The sequence below is a fragment of the Eumetopias jubatus genome, unplaced genomic scaffold (genome assembly GCF_037043125.1).
Source record: "Eumetopias jubatus isolate StellerSeaLion01/CBP00866 unplaced genomic scaffold, mEumJub1_p1.0 scaffold_14, whole genome shotgun sequence".
In the NCBI taxonomy this organism is placed as follows: Eukaryota; Metazoa; Chordata; class Mammalia; order Carnivora; family Otariidae; genus Eumetopias; species Eumetopias jubatus.
Genome location: NW_028274820.1, coordinates 64,599,156 through 64,620,165, shown reverse-complemented (window position 1 = coordinate 64,620,165; position 21,010 = coordinate 64,599,156). Strand labels below are relative to the sequence as shown.

Genomic DNA, 21,010 nt, shown 5'->3' with positions numbered 1-21,010 from the left:
TTGGAATTCTAACTATTCATGAGTGGGGAACTGAATAAATTGCTCATCTGTACAATGGAACATCCAGCAGCAATAGTGATGAAATTAACTTCCAAGGAATATTTGGTAAGAAAGAATAAGGGGTATAAAAGTAGGGAGGGATGCCTGGGTGGCTCAGTGGGTTAAGCGCCTGCCTTCAGCTTGGGTCATGATCCCAGGGTTCTGGGATCGAGTCCCGCATCCAGCTCCTTGCTCAGCGGGGAGCCTGCTTCTCCCTCTGCCCCTTCCCCCTAGCTTGCGCTTTCTCTCTGGCAAATAAATAAGTATCTTAAAAAAAAAAAAAGTGGGGAATAGTCTGCTACCATTTGTGTATAAAAGGAGGGGGAAAATATCTACACATTTGTATATGTATAAGATACCCCCAGAGAGAAACAGAAGACACTGATAATGCTGGTTTCCACTGGAGGAGAGGGCACCTGAGTAGCAGGGGATGGAATAAGAGGGAGACTTTTTTTATAGATGCTTTAGAATCTTTTGAATATTGAGCCATGTGAAAGTATTACATATATATATATTTTTAAAGACTTTATTTATTTATTTGATACAGAGAGACAGCAAGAGAGGGAACACAAGCAGGGGGAGTGGGAGAAGCAGGCTTCCCGCTGAGCAGGGAGCCCGATGTGGCGCTCAATCCCAGGACCCTGGGATCATGACCTGAGCCCAAGGCAGATGCTTAACGACTGAGCCATCCAGGCACCCCAAAAGTATTACATATTTATAAAATTAAGAGTTCAAAATGGCCTTAAAATTATGTCAGTTATTTTTTTTAAATTGTAGTGTATATATATTTTAAAGATTTTTATTTATTCATTTGAGTGAGAGAAAGAGAGAGAGAGAGAGAGAGCATGAGCCAGGGGGAGGGGTAGGGGAGAGGGAGAAGTGGACTCCCCGCTGAGCAGGGAACCCAATGTGGAGCTTGATCCCAGGACAGCAGGATCATGACCTGAGTCAAAGGCAGACACCCAACCGACTCAGCCACCCAGAAGTCCTGTGTCATACTTTTAATGATGAGCTATTTTTCCTAAATTTTTTAAAGTTCCTTATTGTATGGTAGCAGCAAGAGCCCGGGTCCTTTCACATAAAACAGCCTCCATACCCAAGCCCACTTCTGACTTTTCACTTTTCTAGGGTAATTTCCATATTTGGAGCTGTAGTATGTAATAGTAAAACAAAACAAAACAAAACAAAACAAAAACCCAAAAAACGCCTGAAACAGTATTTGCACACCCATGTTCAAAGCAGCAGCATTCACAATAGCCAAAGCGTGGAAGCAACCCAAATGTCATTGACAGATGAATGGATAAACAAAGTGTGATATATACATACACCAGAATATTATTCAGCCTTGAAAAGGAGGGAAATGACGTATGTTACAGCATGGATGAACCTTGAGAACATTATGTTAAGTTAAACAGGCCAGTCACAAAAAGATTAATAATGTATGATTCCACTTAAAAAGGTGTTTAGAGTTGTTAAATTCACAGAAACAGAAAGGGTGGTGTCCAGGGGTAGGGGGAATGGGTAGTTATTGTTTAATGGTTATAGAGTTTCAGTTCAAGATGAGAAACTTCGGATCTACAGCACACCAATGTGAATGTAACTTAACACTACTAAACTGTATGCCTTAAAAATGGTAAACAGGGTGGGGCGTCTGGGTGGCTCAGTCAGTTAAATGGCTGACTCTTGCTTTTGGTTCAGGTCATGAACTCAGGGTCACGAGATGGGAGCTCTGTGTCTGGCTAATTCACTGGGCGTGGAGCCTGCTTAAGATTCTCTCTCCCCCTCTCCCTCCTTCTCCCTCTGCCCCTTCCCCCCTTTAAAAAAAAAAATAAACAGGGTAAATTTTATACACCCCCCCACACACACATTTTTTTAACTGCAACTAAAAAACAAAAATCCCACACCTCAGCTTGGTAAATCTAGCAAATCTGTCATGAGCTAATCTGCTAAAGAGCTGCAAAAGCACAATGTACCTTCTCTCTTGTGCCTTGGAAAGGGTTACAGTGTGATCAGGACTGGATGCCATTTTCTCACCTCTCCTCCGGTCAGGGATGATAAACATGTTCATGAAATGGAAGCCTCCCTGTTATAGGGATGTCCCTTCTCTCCACAATTTATCTGGGGTTTAAAGGTAATCCCTATCAAAATCTCAACCTGTGTGAGAACTTAAATTGATCCTAAAATGATGTGGAAATGAAAAGGGCTAAGAAATGCTTAAAGATCAGTTAACAAGAGGCAAAGCCTTTTTTCTGCCTGATAGGATATACATACAGGGGGGAACTGCCCCAGGATGGACAAATATACAAATCTACAATATCAATGAAACAACAAGAAAGAGTCCAGAAAGACTCCTTCCTCAAACATACACAGAGATTAATTCTAGTTAATAAAAACCAAACTGTGAAAGTCAAAACTAAATAGCTTTAAAAGATAACCTAGGACCTCAAGGTAGGGGGGACTGCTTAAATATGACCTCCAAGGCACTAACCATAAAGTAAAAAATAATAAAACAGAAAAAGTATTTAGAATATATGAAGTCCCACAAATCAGTGACAAGGAGGACAATCCAGAAGTTTTGAACAAATACACAAAGGGGAATCCAAATGGTTAACAAGAATATGGAAAGCTGTTCAATCTCAACAATTACTGAAAAAATGCAAACCAAGAGCCACAAGATATTATCAAATTGGCTAAGTATTAAGAAGTCTGATATCAAGTGTTGGTGAGAATGCTGAGCAGTTGGGAACTCATACCCTGTTGTGGGAATGGTGGAAATTGTCAGAACCACATCAGTAAACTGGGAATTCTAGTTAAGTTGAAAGCACCCATTCCACATGATCCAGTATTCCTGCTTTTAGGTACCAAATGCTATAGAAACTCTGGCATGTGTCTAGCAAGACTCCTGAAAAAGAATTTCATAGCAGCATTATTTGTATAGCCAGAAACTAGCAACAGTGCAGATGTCCATCCACACAATTGATAAGCTGCACAACAGCTGAAAATGGAAAACTATATAGAACAATAATATACAGTATTATGCAAAAACATGAATGAAACTAAAAACTATGTCAAGAGAAAAAAAATTTGTGGTTCCACTTAAATAAGATTCATAAACATACATCCATAATTTTTTGGCTAGCCAATCAAGGTAGCTTTGATAACCTAAATTTGAAACTACAAGCTGCCGGGCTGCGGGGAGCCTGCTTCTCCCTCTCCCACTCCCCCTGCTTGTGTTCCCTCTCTCGCTGTCTCTCTCCCTCTGTCAAAAAAATAAATAAAATCTTTAAAAAAAAGGGGGGGGGGAAGGGCCTGGGTGGCTCAGTTGTTAAGCGTCTGCCTTCGGCTCAGGTCATGGTCCCAGGGTCCTGGGATCAAGCCCCACATCCGGCTTCCTGCTCGGCGGGGAGCCTGCTTCTCCCTCTCCCACTACCCCTGCTGGTGTTCCCTCTCTTGCTGTCTCTCTCCCTCTCTGTCAAATAAATAAATAAAATCTTAAAAAAAAAAAAAAGAAAAAAGAAAGAAAATGACAAGCTGCAAGCAAGCAAACCAAATATAAACTCAGAAGCAATACTTAAAAGATTAATAAATGTGGCAGATCAAAAATTCTGGTTTCTAACTACATATATTTTTAATTTTTTGATAACTTTATTGTTTTACTAAAAAAGTTACAAACTGAAATTAAGATTTCTAAATTAAGTGATCTTCTTATGGAGACATTTATTTAAAACACCAAAGGTATCAGATATATGTAATTAAAAAAGAAACCAAAAAACAAAAACAAAACAAAAAAAAACTGGGGCACCTCAGTGACTCAGTTGGTTGAGCATCTGACTCTTGGTTTCGGCTCAAGTCATACTCTCAGGGTCATGGGATCGAGACCCACGTGGGGCCCCACACTAAGTGCAGGGTCTGCCTGAGATTCTTTCCCTCTCCCTCCCCCTTCTGCTCCTCACCCACCCCCTCCCACTCGCACTCTTGCTAAGATAAGTAAAATCTTTAAAAACAAAAACCAAAACACCAAAACTAAGAAGCTAATCTTTAAAAAAAAAAAGTAAAAAATTCAAAAATAATTTTTTTAGTGTCTGCCTAAAATCATCTTCCCTATCCCTCAGATACTAAAAATAAAAATCCTTTTATTCAGTTAAGAGTTACTTCAACTGAAGTGACTTCTCATCAGAGTTTCATTTATAGTAAGATCCAACTAATTTTTACCAAATAATAAATATTGCCTAACTGGAAGAAAGGAGGCAGAAACAGATTCATGAGATTAAAACAAGTGGGAACCTTAACTCCCAGGGCTCTAGGCCTTCTGGCTGGTCCTGCTGTAACTGCTTTGCTCCAGTGTGTGGCCAATTCCAGGACTCTTTCAGTAGTAAGGCAGGAAGATTTAAAATCAGGGAAAGACCTAAGAAAAGCCTTCAGGACTCTTCCACATCTGAAAATAGCTACCCCAACTTCCTCTTTTGCTTTTTTCCATTTCCCACATTCTCCAACACTTCTCTGGTTCTAAAGTGGTACAGCCCAGCAGAGCACACATACCACATAGGAGAGTTTTCTAATTTTCCTCCTCCTCCTTTGGTTCCCTTAGTTCCTTCACTTCACCTTATGGGCACTGTACCCGAAAGTTGCCTCTAGTCCCATTTCCTCTCCCGACTGCACCCCAGTTTCTTCCCTACACTTCCTAAATCAGCTCTCAGGATAGGTTCCAGCATATTTTAGCATCTGGTATCTACAGCACTCAGTAAGGCTCATTCTAAAACTGACATGAAAGGCATCATCCTCCAGTAATTTCACGTACCAGAGAGAAGACTGGAAAAGCTGGAGAGCTGGAGCATCTCTTCTAGACTTAAATGTTTTATGATGTATAAATTTGTTTCTATTTATTCATACACTGAATCAGGGGACCAGTCAGCTTATTCTCTCCAAGGCTCAATATCCTACCTTCAACAATATTCTCCAGGCAACCCCTAGCTTCTATTTTTAAAATTACTTTTAAGCTGTTTGGCTAACCTAATTTCTTCTGTATTAAGTCCTTTATGATCTTCAAGCAAAAAAAAAAAGCCTAAAGACAATTCACTTTTAAGAATACTGTGTCAACTATATTTCAATTAAAAAAGGAATATTTCATACTCCAAAGTTAATGACAAAAAAGAATCAGCACTTGTATTTACAACTGTGATTGAATAACAAATTAGATTTTAATCAGTACATAATAAAACACAAAACCAAAAAGAAAAACATTTTATTTACCATAATGATGGTGGTAAGTCCATCATACATTCAGTAGTGGTATAATGCACACAAATAGAATATTCTGCCAAACATGGTTTATAGGCAGCCACCAAAATGTTTACATTGCTTTGTTTAATTTAGCAACCTCACAGACAAAAATAAAATCCCTCCCAAGTTAATCGCCCTCCTAATAGCTCCACATGATAAAAATTGGAGGGTGGGTGGGTAAAGCTTCAACAAGTACAGGTAGTCCTAACACCCACATGTGAGTTCAGAAAACCTGTAACTGGTGGCTACTAACCATAAGCAGCAGTTTGAGAGTCCTTAGTTTTCTCCCTAGGTTTCTAAATCCCAGTTTTAAGAAACTGTGCATTAGTTCAATCATAAAACAAATTAAGATAATTTCAGAATCTCCCAGCAGGCCACAAAATGAACAAAGCATTCTCCGTTAACTATTCATCAATACTGACTTGGGGCAAATACTTATTTGTAAAGCTGGATAAACCCAGGAAGAATTTATCATAGAGAAAGAAATACATGTTCCAATCAACCCTACCCATCTTTCTTTTCCACATAAAGTCTTACTTCATGCACAAAGGACAGTATTTAGAGAAAACCATAAAACTGTGCTCTAGTTACCAGAAAGATGTATCTGTCTTTCATGGTAGACTGCAAGATCATGGATATAAGAATATAGAATTTAGTATGGTACCTGGCATATGTGACACTAAGGTCACAGATAACCATAGCACTATACATTATGTATTTTATAGTTTTCAAGGAAAATTTTCAGACCTGAAAATGTGTTCAACATTGCCAAGTTAAATTCTAAAAGGGTTGTCAGGGGGCACCTGTGTGGCTCAGTCAGTAGAGCGTCCAACTCTTGGTTTCAGCTCAGGCCATGATCTCATGGGTCGTGAGATTGAGCCCCATGTCGGGCTCCACGCTCAATGGGGAGTCTACTTGAAGATTATTTCCCTCTGCCCCTCCACCTACTCTCTCTCTCAGAAAAATAAATAAATCTTAAAATAAATAAATAAATAAAAGGATGGTCAGATTCTTTAAGGGTCTCAATAAGGAACACTAGGGGCATCTGGGTGCTCAGTTGGTTAAGCATCCAATTCTTGATTTTGGCTCAGGTCATGATCTCAGGGTTGTGAGATCGAGCCCCACACTGGGGTCCTGGCTCGGTGGAGAGTCTGCTCGAGATTCTCTCTCTCTGCCCCTCTCCCCATTTGTATGTGCACTAACAAAGAAATCTTTGAAAAAAAAATAGCAAACACTAAACTTTACCTTTGTGAAGATGGCCAGGGGCATGCCATATTGGTCTTCTTCCAAACCGGAAATTAGCCCTGGTATCAGGACCACCTGGCCTGTATTAGCTTGAGGTTGTACAGTAATCGGAGGACTGTCTGAGGGCACAGACTCCTTTGGAAAAGAGTTTGTCTGTTCTGACCCCACCTGTTCCCTTTCTTTCAAGGTGGGGTCCTCTAAGACGCTAGGATCCAAGGTCTCCCAGTCACTTTCTGAAGACTCTGGAGATGGGCGAGAAGGAGGTTTCAAATATTGACTGGTTTCATTAGGTTCCTGTCCTTTGCTGCTGTCATCATCTACTTGGAGCAATGGTTCTTCAGTGTTGATGCCAGCATCTCCTCCATGGTTTCCTGTCATGATTTTCTTAACAGTTCCTGAGTTGGTATTTGAAATGTCGGGAGCAGACACAGAAATAAAATCATCTGCAGGGGGATTGTTTTCGTGAAGCCCAGCATCTTCAGACATACTCTTTCGGGGTCTGTACTGAGAACAGTCACTGAGACCATGTTCAATCATGCCTACAACATACAATATTGGAGAACAGCTTGGCTTACAATAAGGTGGGAAAAGATAAAAGTTTCATATTCCATTCTAACTAGAACTCTCCTATAAAAATTTTAGTAAGTTATACTTGCACACGTTTTAATTAAAAAAAAGAAAAATATCATACAAAACAGAGAAACCCAAAGCCAAAAGAAAACCATGTTAAAATAGAAATGTTATCTGTAGCAAGTTTATCCTTAAAATTTTTTATCATTCAAAGTTCCAGTACAAGTTAAATGAAAGAATGAGTACATACTGTTAACCTCTTACCTGGAAAAAGGGATAACACAGTCATCAGGGCACCCACCAATTTATTCACTGGAGAAATATAAAAGAGAACCTGAAATGGATTAAATCAAAATTAAATTAGAAAATCCATGAGTCTACAAAATAAAAAAAGCGGGGGAGATATAGAGAAGGAAAACCACTTCTTTACAGAAGAATAACAGCTAATATAGCACTAATGAAAGAATCAAAGAAATCACTAAGCATCTACCATGATTCTGTTAAAAATTACCAATGGAAGCTAAAACTACTATGAAAGGTTGCTGGACAACAGGATATTCACATAGCTTCAAATATATCATCCCATTGATTAGCTATTAGTTGCGAAGAGAAACACAAGTACCTCATTATGAAGAAATCTGGGGACTACCACTTTAATCAAATGATCAAATTTCACATCACCAATAATACTACAGACAGTTATGGACCTCCTGGTATAACTCGGAGAAGGACACACCTGTATAGTACTCTTGCCAAAAAAGTTTAATCTGAAACTAGCCAAAAGAAAATAATCGGACAAATCTAATCTTATAACTTGTTTGTATTCTTTAAAAAAAAAAAAAAAAGCCAATGCCATGAAAAACAAAAAGAAACCAAAAAAAGAGCAAGGTGGTAGAGCAGTTTGAGATTAAAGGATTAAAGAGAACTATAAGGCAATACATGATCCTTGGTCCCCAGAGTGAACGAAACAACCAGTTTATAGGACATTATTATAACACCCGAGGAAACGTGAAAATGGACTGCATTTCTTGAATGTGAAAATGGTATTTTGGTTACATGGGAATATACTCTTATTCTTAAGAAATACATCCTGGGGCGCCTGGGTGGCTCAGTTGGTTAAGTATCTGCCTTTGGCTCAGGTCTTGATCCCAGGGTCCTGGGATTGGAACCCCATGTCAGACTCCCTGCTCAGCGCAGAGCCTGCCTCTCCGGGGAGCCTGCTTGTCCTCACTTGTTCTAGTCTCTCTCTCTCTCTCAAATAAATAAATAAAATCTTTAAAAGAAAGGAAAAAAATATATCCTAAAGTTTAGGGGTAAAATACCATGATTTTAAAATTATTAGGATTCGGAGGGGGGAAATGAACATATATAAAGCAACATAATGCAAAAGTGGCAAAATGTTAATCGTCAATACAGATCAAGTGTTTAAAAGTTCATTATAGTATTCTATCAACTTTTCTGTAGGTTTGACATTTTTTCAGAATAAAACTTGAGGAAAAAAATCAGAAACAGGATTAGATGTTTAAAAGCAACACTTGGTAATCATTAAATTAGTTGAAAAAAACAAGCAAAGGGGTGCTTGGGTGGCTCAGTCGTTAAGCATCTGCCTTCGGCTCAGGTCATGGTCCCAGGGTCCTGGGATCGAGCCCCGCATTGGGCTCTCTGCTCTGTGGGAAGCCTGCTTCTCCCTCTCCCACTCCCCCTGCTTGTGTTTCCTCTCTGTCTCTCTGTCAAATAAATAAAATAAAATCCTTTAAAAAAAAAAAAAGAAGAAAAAACAAGCAAAGATTTGCTTAGGTGAGTTTTTTTTTTTTAAACAATTAAATCATTTAGTGACACTGAAGTGCTATTTGCAGAATATATAGCACCCACAATTGTCTATGCTTTCCTTATAGATGATCTTACTTAAGGAGTGCTTTCCAAGTACAGAGAAACCAAGTGTTGCATTAAAGGACATCCTTATTTCATCAAATCATATCAAAAGAGTATACCTGTGATCTGCCACATTAGATAAAGTTATAAGATCATAAATGCCACTACATGTAGCTAGGCTAAGTACTATTTTGGGAGACTTTTGTTTCAGATACATATATTTATGTGTGCCCTGGGTTGCAATGTAAAATACTTTTCATTATGAACTGCAATAACAAAGTTTGAAACCTACAACTCAACAAGTAAAAAAAAACACCCCCAAAAATCTGATTAAAATGGGCAAAGGACTTTAACAGACATTTCTTCAAGGAAGACATACAAATGACCAACAAGCACATGAAAAGGTGCTCAACATTACTAACCATTAGGGAAATGCAAATCAAAACCAGGAGATACCACCTCACACCTATTAGGATGGCTACTATCAAAAAACTAAAAAACAACAAATGTTGGTAAGGATGTAGAGACACTGGAATCCTTGCACACTGTTGACAGGAAGGTAAAATGGTGCAGCCACTATGGAAAACAGTATGGTGGTTACTAAAAAAAAAAATTAAAAATAGAATTACCATCTGGTCCAGCAATACCACTTCTGGGTATACACCCAAAAGAGTTGGAGGCAGGGTCTTGAAATGTATGCATACCAACATTCATAGTAGCATTATTCATGAAAGCCAAAGGTGGAAGCAACCCAAGTGTCCATCAAAGGACAAAGGGATAAAAAAAATATGGTACGTACATACAGTGGATGTTACTTAGCCCTTTTTAAAAAGGAAATTCTGACACGTTATGCATGGATCAGTTTCGAGGACACTATGCTTAGTAAAACAAGCCAGTCACAAAAAGACAAATACAGCATGATTTCACTTGTATAAGGAACTCAGAGTAGCCAAATTCATAAACACAGTAAGTAGAAGGGTTCCTGTCAGTGGGGAGGGGAAAATGGGGAGTTACTGTATTAATAGGTGCAGTTTTAGTTTTGCACAATGAAGAGTCTGTGAATGGATGGTGACGATAGCACAACAATGTGAATGTACTTAATGCCACTCAACTACACACTAAAAACTGGTTAAGATGGTAAATTATGTGTCTTGTGTATTTTACAATTAAAAACTTTTTAAAAAGTTATAACATTGCACATATGGTATGTTAGATTCATTCATTTTAAAAATTACATGTTTCTCTTTGAAGAAGAAATACATATTCATTACAGAAAACTAGAAAAGTATTTCCTTCTTAAAAATATAACCTAGGGTCACTTGGGTGGCTCAGTCAGTTAAGTGTCTGACTCTTGTTTTGGCTCAGAAAATGATCTCGGGGTCTTGAGACCAAGCCCTGTGTCGGGCTCTGAGCTCAGTGCGGAGTTGGCTTGAGATTCTTTCTCTCCCCTTCTCCTGCCCTTCCCCCTGCTCACGCTCTAAGTAAGTAAAAAAATCTTTAATAAATAAAAATATAACCTACATTCTCAAACTGATGATATCTGGGGCACCTGGGTGGCTCAGTTGTTAAGCGTCTGCCTTCAGCTCAGGTCATGATCCCAGGGTCCTGGGATCAAGTCCCGCATCGGGCTCCCTGCTCAGTGGAGAGTCTGCTTCTCCCTCTCCCTCTGCCTGCCGCTCTGCCTACTTGTGCTCTCTATCTCTCTGTCAAATAAATAAAATCTTTAAAAACAAAACAAAAACTGTTGATATCTTTCCTTCCAGTCTCTCTTTAATGAATATTTATTTATAAAATTAGGATCATGGGCTTGATATGTACTTTGATAAACTTTCACTTAACATTCAATGAAACATCTTTACAACAATAAAAAAAAATCTCAGAATCTCTTTAGTCATTTGGAATTATATACAAGATGAACCAGTACTTATCCACTGATAATTCATTATTATAAATTATTCTGTGACAGAATGTCTTAGGTTGACTTTGTATCCAACGCACATTAATTCTGGAAAATAAAGCTCTAAGAGAACTACTGGGCCAAAGGAATAAATATATTTTTTTTAAAGATTTTATTTATTTATTTGACAGAGAGAGACACAGGGAGAGAGGGAACACAAGCAGAGGGAGAGGGAGAAGCAGGCTTCCCACAGAGCACGGAGCCTGATGTGGGGCTTGATCCCAGGACCCTGGGATCATGACCTGAGCCCAAGGCAGACGCTTAACGACTGAGCTACCCAGACGCCCCAGGAATAAATATTTTTAAGGTAACAAACCATACTGGACATTAAAAATGGCTGGCTTTAGAACATCTATTCCACCCCTACTCCACTTAGCACAGTAATATGGTATATAAAACTGGCCCCAGATCCAAGGGCAGCTCCTGATTAGTCTAAACCAGAGGTCAGCAAACTATAATACTAAGAATCCTTCCTTTGCAGGCGATATATATGGTCTCTGTCACAACTACTCAACTCTGCCCCTATAGTGCAAAAGCAGCCATAAGCAGTAAGTAAACGAATGGGTATAATTGTGTTTCAATAAAACTTTATAAAAATAGATGGTGGGCCAGATTTGGCCCTGGGGCCTAGTTTGTACACCCGTGGTCTAAAATCGTGGCAATCCAATCTTTTTGTACTAGAGAATGGTCTGGAACCCAAGTTTAAACCAACTAGTTTATGTACTTCTTTGGCAACAATTATTTGTTCACTCCAGGCACATGGCCTCATGGGTTTAAACAAATTGCAAAGGAAGATTCTTATAAATGGTTTGGGAATAGGTATTATTTTTACCACCAACACCACCAATTATTTTTAAGATTTTAATGACTGAAGATTTTATTAATTTATTTCAGAGAGAGAGAGAGTGCGCTAGCAAGCAGGGGGAGGTACAGAGAGAGAGGGTGAGGGAGAGGGACAAGCAGACTCTCTGTGCTGAACACAGAGTCCAACAGGGGGATTAGATCCCATGACCTTGCGATTACGACCTGAACCAAAATCAAGAGTTGGCTGTTTAACTGACTGAGCCACCCAGGCACCCCAATTTATTTATTTATTTTAGAGAGCGAGCGAGCATGCGCCAGTGAGGGGAGGGGCAGTGGGAGAGGCTCTCAAGCCGACTCCCCACTCTGCATGGAGCCTAACCCAGGGCTGGATCTCACAACCCTGAGATCATGACCTGAGCCAAAACCAAGAGTCTAACACTCAACCGACTGAGCCACCCAGACACCCCTCTACCACCAGTTATAACTGAGAGAGCATACAGACCAATTATTGTTGGCAGTTAACCTACACTACAAGGGAAACCAGGCACAGGATAAAGCTAGCACTGCAGACTGTGGAGCAAAGAGATGGAAAAAAATCTGAATACTTAATTATACCATAGAACCATTCAATCAGCCATGAAGTCTGCAGTAACCCAATACATTTCATTATTATTTAAGTCTGTTTAAATTGGTTACTGTCAAATTGCCCCTAGAAAAGACTACACAAATTTATACTTCTGTGGTAGTGAACAAGAATATGTGCTTCAGTTTACCAAAATATGACAGGCAAAAAAAATCTTCATTTATACTTTACCATTAGTTTTAATTTTATATAGTATTTAAGAAATGTCAACACATTAGTTTGTGATGTAGTGTTCCATGATTCATTGTTTGTGCATGACACCCAGTGCTCCACGCAGAACGTGCCCTCTTTAATACCCATCACTAGGCTAACCCATCCCCCCACCCCCTCCCCTCTAGAACCCTCAGTTTGTTTCTCAGAGTCCATTGTCTCTCATGGTTCGTCTCCCCCTCTGATTTCCCCCTTTCATTCTTCCCTTCCTGCTATCTTCTTTTTTTCCCCCTTAACATATATCATGTATGGTGATTAACATAATGAAAAATTTTTAAAAAATGTCAACACATGTTAAATATTCCATTCCTTCAAATCTCACCTTTTTTTCAAGAAGAATTAGTTTAAACAGGATTAAGACCTAAAGAAAAAATACTGTATTAAAATAAACTCAAGCCTTTTCCCTTCCTCAAACATAACCATATATCATTTAATCAATAATATTAACTATAGTGCTTAAAACTACATTGAAAATTATGAACTTATACTGAAAAATTAAAAATTAAGAACCACTAAAATCCATTAAAAAATTAAAATTAAATAAAATCCATTAATTAAAAATTAAGAACCACTTAAATCTCTAACCAATTATGCTTTTTGGAAGGAGTTATATCATTTTTGCTTGAAATATCTGCAAGCTCCTTCAAGGGCAGGGACTATTCATTTGTTTCTGGATGTCCAGGGCATTCACACAGCAGATACTCAATAAATGTGTACACATGAATGATTAATGTGTGTATGTCCCAGTCAACATGTTTAACAATAAAGATCAGAAGACATAAGTATAGATATTTTATTAGAAAATGTTTCACTCTCAGAGCAACATATAAACTATTCTGCAAGATTAAAACATGTTCCTTTCCACTCTAATTTCATGACATCTGAAATTACAAAGACAACAGAAAAAGTATCCTCTTCTGCACAGAAATAGACAGTATTCCTATACTTTTAAAAACTTCTATAAGCTCTACCAACATTTTCAACTTTTATCATTATGAGAACAGTCTTAGAAGAACTAAAATATGGTATGCCACAATCTGTATTGGACCTTGTAGCATAAAGAATTTGCTCAGTTAAATGAACACAATTTTAGTACGTTATAAATTAAATAAGGTATCATACCTTGTGTCGAAAATGAAGCACAAGATCTCGAGGAGATAGACCTACAACATTAACAAAAAAGCTAATCTGTGATGACAACCTATGGGTTTTGTCAAAGAAAGTTTCTTCCCATCAAAGGAAAGGCAGGTAAAAATAGGAAATAGTAAGAATATGCAAATATTAAAATATTTACATAATACTTGATTATGTACACATATACTTGGAATTTATCAAATAACTGTTAACACGGTCAAAGATAGCATAGTCCAACAGAACTTCCTACAATAATGGAAATGTTCTAAATCTGCTTTGTCCAATACAGTAGCCACAAGTGACCAATGAACATTTGAAATGTAGCAAATGTATTGACAAAATGACTTAACTTCATTTAACTTTTATTAATTCTAATCTAAATGTAAATAGCCACATGAGGCTAATGGCTACTTTATTAGTTTCTCATCATGAAAAGGATATTTACTGAGTGCCTATTGCGTACCTTGGACACCAATGAATACTCTGGATTATCAAAACAGTATAAATCAAACAAAACCCCCAACTTGAAAAACTTTAGGATAGAAAAGAGCTGAGCAAATCTCTCTCTCTTGCTCTTCCTCTTTGTTTTAACAGGGAATTGACCTGGCCAGCCCTATCATATGAAAAAGAAAAAACTTCTGTTATTATTCTGAAAAGCAGAAATTTACTTTATAGAATAGTTCTAAATATTGCTACAATTATGTTATAACCTTTCTTAATAGAAATACTGGCTAAGAAGATATGTAAGGGAACAGAACATCAAACATTGAAGAATTTAAATTTAGATCCCATACAGAAATTTAACTTTATGAAGTTTTACATGCAACTCGGTTTACCAAATGGGAAGAAATGAGGGCATTTCTTCTGATTTGTAGAAAAGCTACTTACCAAGATATACTTGGGATCCTTCTAATGAAGTTCCTCCCAAGGAACTATTCATATGCTCATAAAGCTCCTATAAAATATAAATTCAATTTAGAACATTTTACAATCATTTCAGACACTAAATTAGAAGTATGATGACCAGGAAAAAATTGGTTCTTTAACCGAGGCAGTTTGTTTCGCCAGTAACAATGAAGGTCTCTCTGAAACCTTACCAGTTTCCAGCACTCCCTCCTTCTCTTCCTCTTCATTTTAAAGCTTAGTTCACTCACATGGTGGTATGGATTCTAGGCTAAGTTTCCTCTACTTTCTTGCTAAACACCTAATTGTCCTATACTCACTAAAATCCAGGAGAGATCCGTGTTCCATTCACTCATGGCAGCCCAAAGAAAAACATGCTATCCATCTTTAGTAAAACAGTCATGTAGTCTGTTTTTTTTTTTTTAAGATTTTATTTATTTATTCATGAGAGACAGAGAGAGAGAGAGAGAGAGAGAGAGAGAGGCAGAGGGAGAAGCGGGCTCCCAGGGAGCAGGGAGCCCGATGTGGGACTCGATCCCAGGACCCTGGGATCATGACCTGAGCCGAAGGCAGACGCTTAACCATCTGAGCCACCCAGGCGCCCTTGTTTTGTTTTTTGATTGGAACCAGAAGACTGATAAACATATTGTGCAGTATATTAATAAGACAAGCAAATTTAGAGAAGCAATGCTATAGCAAAAGAGCTACCACCCAATAATAGAAACACTTATGTTAATTATAGTCCTTTGTAGTTATTATTTCCTAATAAAAGGCAGTTTGGTTAAATTTATTATTTTTTTTAGATTTTGTTTATTTATTTGACAAGAGAGAGACACAGTGAGAGAGGGAACACAAGCAGGGAGAGTGGGAGAGGGAGAAGCAGGCTTCCTGCAGAACAGGGAGCCCAATGTGGGGCTCGATCCCAGGACCCCAAGATGGTGACCTGAGCCAAAGGCAGACGCTTAACGACTGAGCCACCCAGGCGCCACCCAAGTTTGGTTAAATTTAATAAATATCAACTGTACATTCTGGACAAATCCTTTGCCTTTCAATGTTATTTCCTTTTCTTTTTTTCAATTTGCAAATCTTTGTGGTTTTTTTTTAATTTTTATTTAAATTCTAGTTAGTTAACATACAGTGGAATATTGGTTTCAGGAGAATTCAATGATTCATCACTTACATGCAACACCCAGCGCTCATCACAAGTGCCCTCCTATATACCCGGCGCCCATCTAGCACATCCCCCACCCACTTCCCTCCATCAACCCTCAGCAGATTGTTTTCTATCCTTAAAAGTCTCTTATGGTTTGTTTCCCTCTCTCCCTTTTTTCCCCCCTCCCTTTCCATATGTTCATTTGTTTTGCTTCTTAAATTCCACATGAGTGAAATCATATGGTATTTGTCTTTCTCTGACTTCTTTTGCTTAGCATAATACATTCTAGCTCCATGCATGTTGTTGCAAATGGCAAGATTTCATACCGCATCTTCTTTACCCATTCATTAGTTGATGACACTTGGGCTCTTTCCACAGTTTGGCTGTTGTTGATAATGCTGCTATAAACACTGGGGTGTACGTACCCCTTCAAATCTGTATTTATGTATCCTTTGCATAATAAGTAGTAGTGCAATTGCTGGATCATAGTAGGGTCAGTGTTACTGTCAAAGAAGAATGTCTTTCTTAAGCTAACAAGATTATATTCCAAAATATTACTGACAAGATTAATTGATTCATGAATCTGTTTTCAGCCAAATATATCTATAGAGGGATATAGTTACCTTTAGAATGGAAATTTGGGAAAAATCCTTCTCTTCAAAATATGCATGTGTAATGAGCTGAAGTTTTGCTTGAAGTAAGCCATAGAGAGGCTTAAAGAAAAAAAAATACTATTAGTTGGATAATAGTAAAAAAACAAACATCTTACAACTTTGTAACTGAAAGAACAGGGAGAAAAACTAACTTCAACTTTAGTATCTTATCCACAGCTAAAAGCTGTTTTATCACCTGTTCCAGCTCTATGGCTGCGGTTGAAAAGAGCCTGACACACTTGGAGTACAGTGGTTAAGAGGTGGGCACAGACCCCCCGGATCCGCTCTATCACTCGGCCACATAACCTCAAGCACTGAATCTCTCCACATTTGCTTGCTGATGTGAACACTGGCATATGAAAAAACAGCACATCTTATGCCATTTCCAGAACTAAGTAACACAGATAAAAGCACTTCGAGTGCCTGGCACATGGAAAGCACCTAAACGTTAGCTATTATAAAATTTAAAACATTCTAATTTCTGCACTGTTCTGCTGGTTTGTGGTGACACTTAATCATCCTTATAACAGCCAGTTCTTATATCTAGTTGAACATTCATAATTAAATTTAAGTTCATTTCCCTTTTTTGTCCTCTATGGAGGCTTGGAACAACTAGTCTGTGTCCTCTATCAAAATGTTCTTTCGTATACTTCAACAAAATTATTCCTTAATTCTTATTTTTATTTAAGACCCTTTTCTACTATTTCCATCCTTTATTTTCAGTGTTCTTTTCTAGATGTTTCCTGATTTCTGTGTCCTTAGAATGCAGAGACCATGCTGTATATATACTCTTAAGTAATTAAAACAATACCGGAAGAGCTCCCCCCACCAATATCCCTGTTAATATATCATTATTACCATCTTAAAGTTCTAAGTACAATATTTTATATACTTTAAATATATATTTTATATATATTTTCATTTATTCTATATATAAAGACTACAATGAACTATGAGCCACCAAACTCTTTTGCGTGAGCTAGCTCTCCCTATCCCCTATGCTGTTTAAAGACAGATAAAACTGGATTTTCACCCCCAATTTTATCACTTAATAGGTTTATGAGAGTTATTTTTTCTCTCATACATCTTTATTTGTAAAATGAGAGCAATAAATACTTAGATCTCACTGTTATATGAGGATTCAAATGACAATTATATCTAAAAAGTGTCTGGTATAGAATTAACACCTGACATATAGGGACCTGATGAATGGCACTTGTTATTATTATAATTGTTCTTTGAAGAAAGATTACTCAGGAAGTCTTTTAACATGTCACACTTGCCTTAGTATCTGATACTCCTATACTCTGATCATCTGGCCCAGTATAAAAAAGTATTCACTGGTGTCTTTTTCAGGCTACCCTTCTAAAAACTATCTAAGTGCAATCTACCAATGTTCTGATAATGGGGTCTTTTACAACCTTGTTTTTTTCAAGGAGTCTATTCTTGCCCTCTATTTAAAATTATGATCTTGGAAGCAATAACTGATCCTCAAAGTCTTTTTTTTTTTTTTTTTTGAAGATTTTATTTATTTGACAGAGAGAGACAGTGAGAGAGGGAACACAAGCAGGGGGAGTGGGAGAGGGAGAAGCAGGCCTCCCGTCGAGCAGGGAGCCCGATGCGGGGCTCGATCCCAGGACCCTGGTTTCATGACCTGAGCCGAAGGCAGACGCTTAATGACTGAGCCACCCAGGCGCCCTCGATATATTATTAAGGCCCACAGTATAAATTATCATCCAGAATTCTTTTTTAAGATTTTATTTATTGAGAGAGTGCAAGAACACGAGCAAGAGAGCGAGAGAGCGAGTGGGGAGAGGAGCAGTGGGAGAAGCAGGTTCTCTGCTGAGCAGGGAGCCTGACATGGGGCTCGATCCCGAGACTCTGGGATCACGACCTGAACCGAAGGCAGCCGCTTAACCAACTGAGCCACTCAGGTGCCCCTATTCAGGATTTTTTTATGCTTAGTAGTAAAAGCCAAATAAGTCCTATTTTGCAAAATTCAACATATATTAAGCAAATTACATTTAAATTGTCTGTGGATATAAGAAACTGGACAAGGCAGGGGCACCTAGGTGGCTCAGTCTGTTAAGCATCTGCCTTCAGCTCGGGTCATGATCTTAGGGTCCTGGGATTGAGCCCTGTGTCAGGTTCCCTGCTTAGTGGGGAGTCTGTTTCTCTCTTCCCCTTTCCTTCTGCACCCCACCCCTCGTGCTCACTATCTCTCAAATGGATAAGATCTTAAAAACTAAAAATAAAAAAGAAACTGGACAATGCAGAAGAAATAAACAAAACCTACATACATGCGGTGACTAGGCAAATGAAATATTCTCCATTTTGACTTAGGTTAAATGCAGAAACGTTTGTATTCAGTAATCATACCGCTATCAGACAATTAATATGATAGAGATCTGGATTTTTCCCCACAAAGGAGATCTGGGAGATTATATTTACATGTAGAATTAGTCATTTGGTGTTACTGGTAAAGGTGTTATTCTCCCATTAATAAAAAAAAGGAAAATTACAAATGATTTAATGAAGAGTTATGAAAAATAAATGTTCTATATTTTCTTCAAAAAATAAAAAGTTAAAATTATACACTTGCATCTGATTAAATTGTACACAGATGAAACAATTTTAAAGTATTGTTATTGTATAATTCATTGTCATTTCTGTTCCTCAAAAACTTTTAAAAGATTTTATCTTTTTTTTTAAAGATTTTATTTATTCATTTGAGACACAGAGATAGAGAGAGAGCATGAGTAGGGAGAGAGGCAGAGGGAGAGGGAGAAGCAGGCTCCCCGCTGAGCCAGGAGCCCGATGTGGGGCTCGATCCCAGGATGAGCCAAAGGCAGACGCTTAACCATCTGAGCCACCCAGATACCCCAAGATTTTATCTATTTTTTAGAGAGAGCAAGAGCGTGCCCACACGAGGAGGGGGAGAGGGAGCGAGAGAATCCCAAGCTGACCTCCTGCTGAGCACAGAGCCCGACCCTGAGCTCAACCTCACAACTCTGAGATCATGACCTGAGCTGAAATCAAGAGTCAGACGCTTAACTGACTGAGCAACCCCAGGTGTCCCCAAATTTTAAGTTTTTAAAGAGCAAGTTAAGGTTACAATTTTTCATAGCAAAAGTCATGTACTTTTATATCATCAATAAAATCTGAGCGATTATGATATTTTGAGTTTTAGTAATATATTATTTATCCAAAGTCTTAAAAACAAAATAAAAATGGATAAATGAAATATATTAGCTACCTCATTTTGGTCAAGTGTCAACCTCTTTTCCAAATACCTAGTTAGGAGATTTCCTTCGTCTTATCTAGTTGTGGGTAGAGGTGCAAATGAGAGTAAAACTGCTGAAAGGCAAAGAGAAAGAGGAGATGCACAAGAATAAGAGCCCCTAATGAATTTTAATCTATTACTGTTTCCATAAATCTCTCCTTATTCTAATAATGCCTTATTCTCAAGTAAAAATCTGACACGAATATTTAACAAACACATTAACGAGTTATTTGGTCTCTTACCAACTTGCTTAGAACACAGACACTTTTCTGAACGGTCTCTCTGGTGATATCTGCTTGCCGTACTTTCAATGCCTATGTAAACAGTCATCATTAGAAATATTTCATAGAAATATTTAAAAATCATTATCTTTCAATATAAAAATAGCAGTGAGGTAGAAAAAATTTCTTACATTTAGTTAAACTCCAAATTTATTGAGAATCTCAGAAAATATTTATTGAATGAGTCAGCCAGGAAACTTTGTGCCAGAATCTGGTGGCACTAGGAATGTAACCATGAGAGATAGTTCCTACTCTCAAGGAATTTACTGTATGATGGAGAATACTTTATGTGTAAGTTGCCACACCCATAATGCAAATCAAATGTCCTTGATTCTGGTTTGAAAATGGGCATCCTTTCAGAGACTACTGTTCCTGGTGAGAAGGGGCTAGTTTAAAACTCCCAAGACAGAAGAACTGGCAACAGTTTTGTTAAGGTGGTTCAATGCTGCCTGGAGTTTATCCTGGCAAAATAGTATTGTAGACCAGCCCTGAGCCGTAACTCATGCCTTGATGATTCTGAGGATGACTACATGAGATGTCTGTAAGTTCTCTGCTAGTAAGGAACAAGCGTTCATTTGATCAATCTCAGATAATTCTGTGAGGAAAGTTAGAACTTTTCTTCCCCTCTGTAGTGTACTGCCTGACATCTCTTTGGACCTGTCCTGAGGACCAAGGGGCCTCAGTGTCTTCAACTGACTGATGACTGATGACCAGTCATTAAACTAAGAATAGAGCCTTCCTTCAATCTGTTTTCTACCTCTCTGCCTTGATTGGATTCATCTATCAGGTCTCACTTTCATTCAAAGGGAATCAATCTTTTTCCTACGTTATAGGTCCTTTGGATACCTATCTTATCATCCCTCTGGTTATCAGGTGAGGATAGAAAAATTTGGAGAAAATGGCAACCTCAACATATTGTGGAGTGGGTCAGACCCAAGGGGTGAGGAAGACAGGCAGTATGAAATGCCATTTAAAGGCTATGC

The 21,010-nt window shown here is 38.2% G+C and overlaps 1 protein-coding gene across 2 annotated transcripts in view; it reads right to left on the bottom strand.

The window, feature by feature from the left end:
- The window catches only part of AVL9 (AVL9 cell migration associated), a 91,894-nt gene that overhangs the window by 43,981 nt on the left and 26,903 nt on the right, over positions 1-21,010 (bottom strand). For both annotated transcript variants that reach the window (XM_028092251.2, XM_088018543.1), the window contains exons 4-10: positions 19,989-20,060; positions 16,434-16,523; positions 14,643-14,709; positions 13,743-13,783; positions 12,943-12,981; positions 7,399-7,468; positions 6,565-7,103 (exon numbers count right to left, since the gene is read on the bottom strand). In XM_028092251.2, coding sequence (XP_027948052.2) covers positions 6,565-7,103; positions 7,399-7,468; positions 12,943-12,981; positions 13,743-13,783; positions 14,643-14,709; positions 16,434-16,523; positions 19,989-20,060 — 918 coding nt within the window. The remainder of the gene's footprint in view (positions 1-6,564; positions 7,104-7,398; positions 7,469-12,942; positions 12,982-13,742; positions 13,784-14,642; positions 14,710-16,433; positions 16,524-19,988; positions 20,061-21,010) is intronic.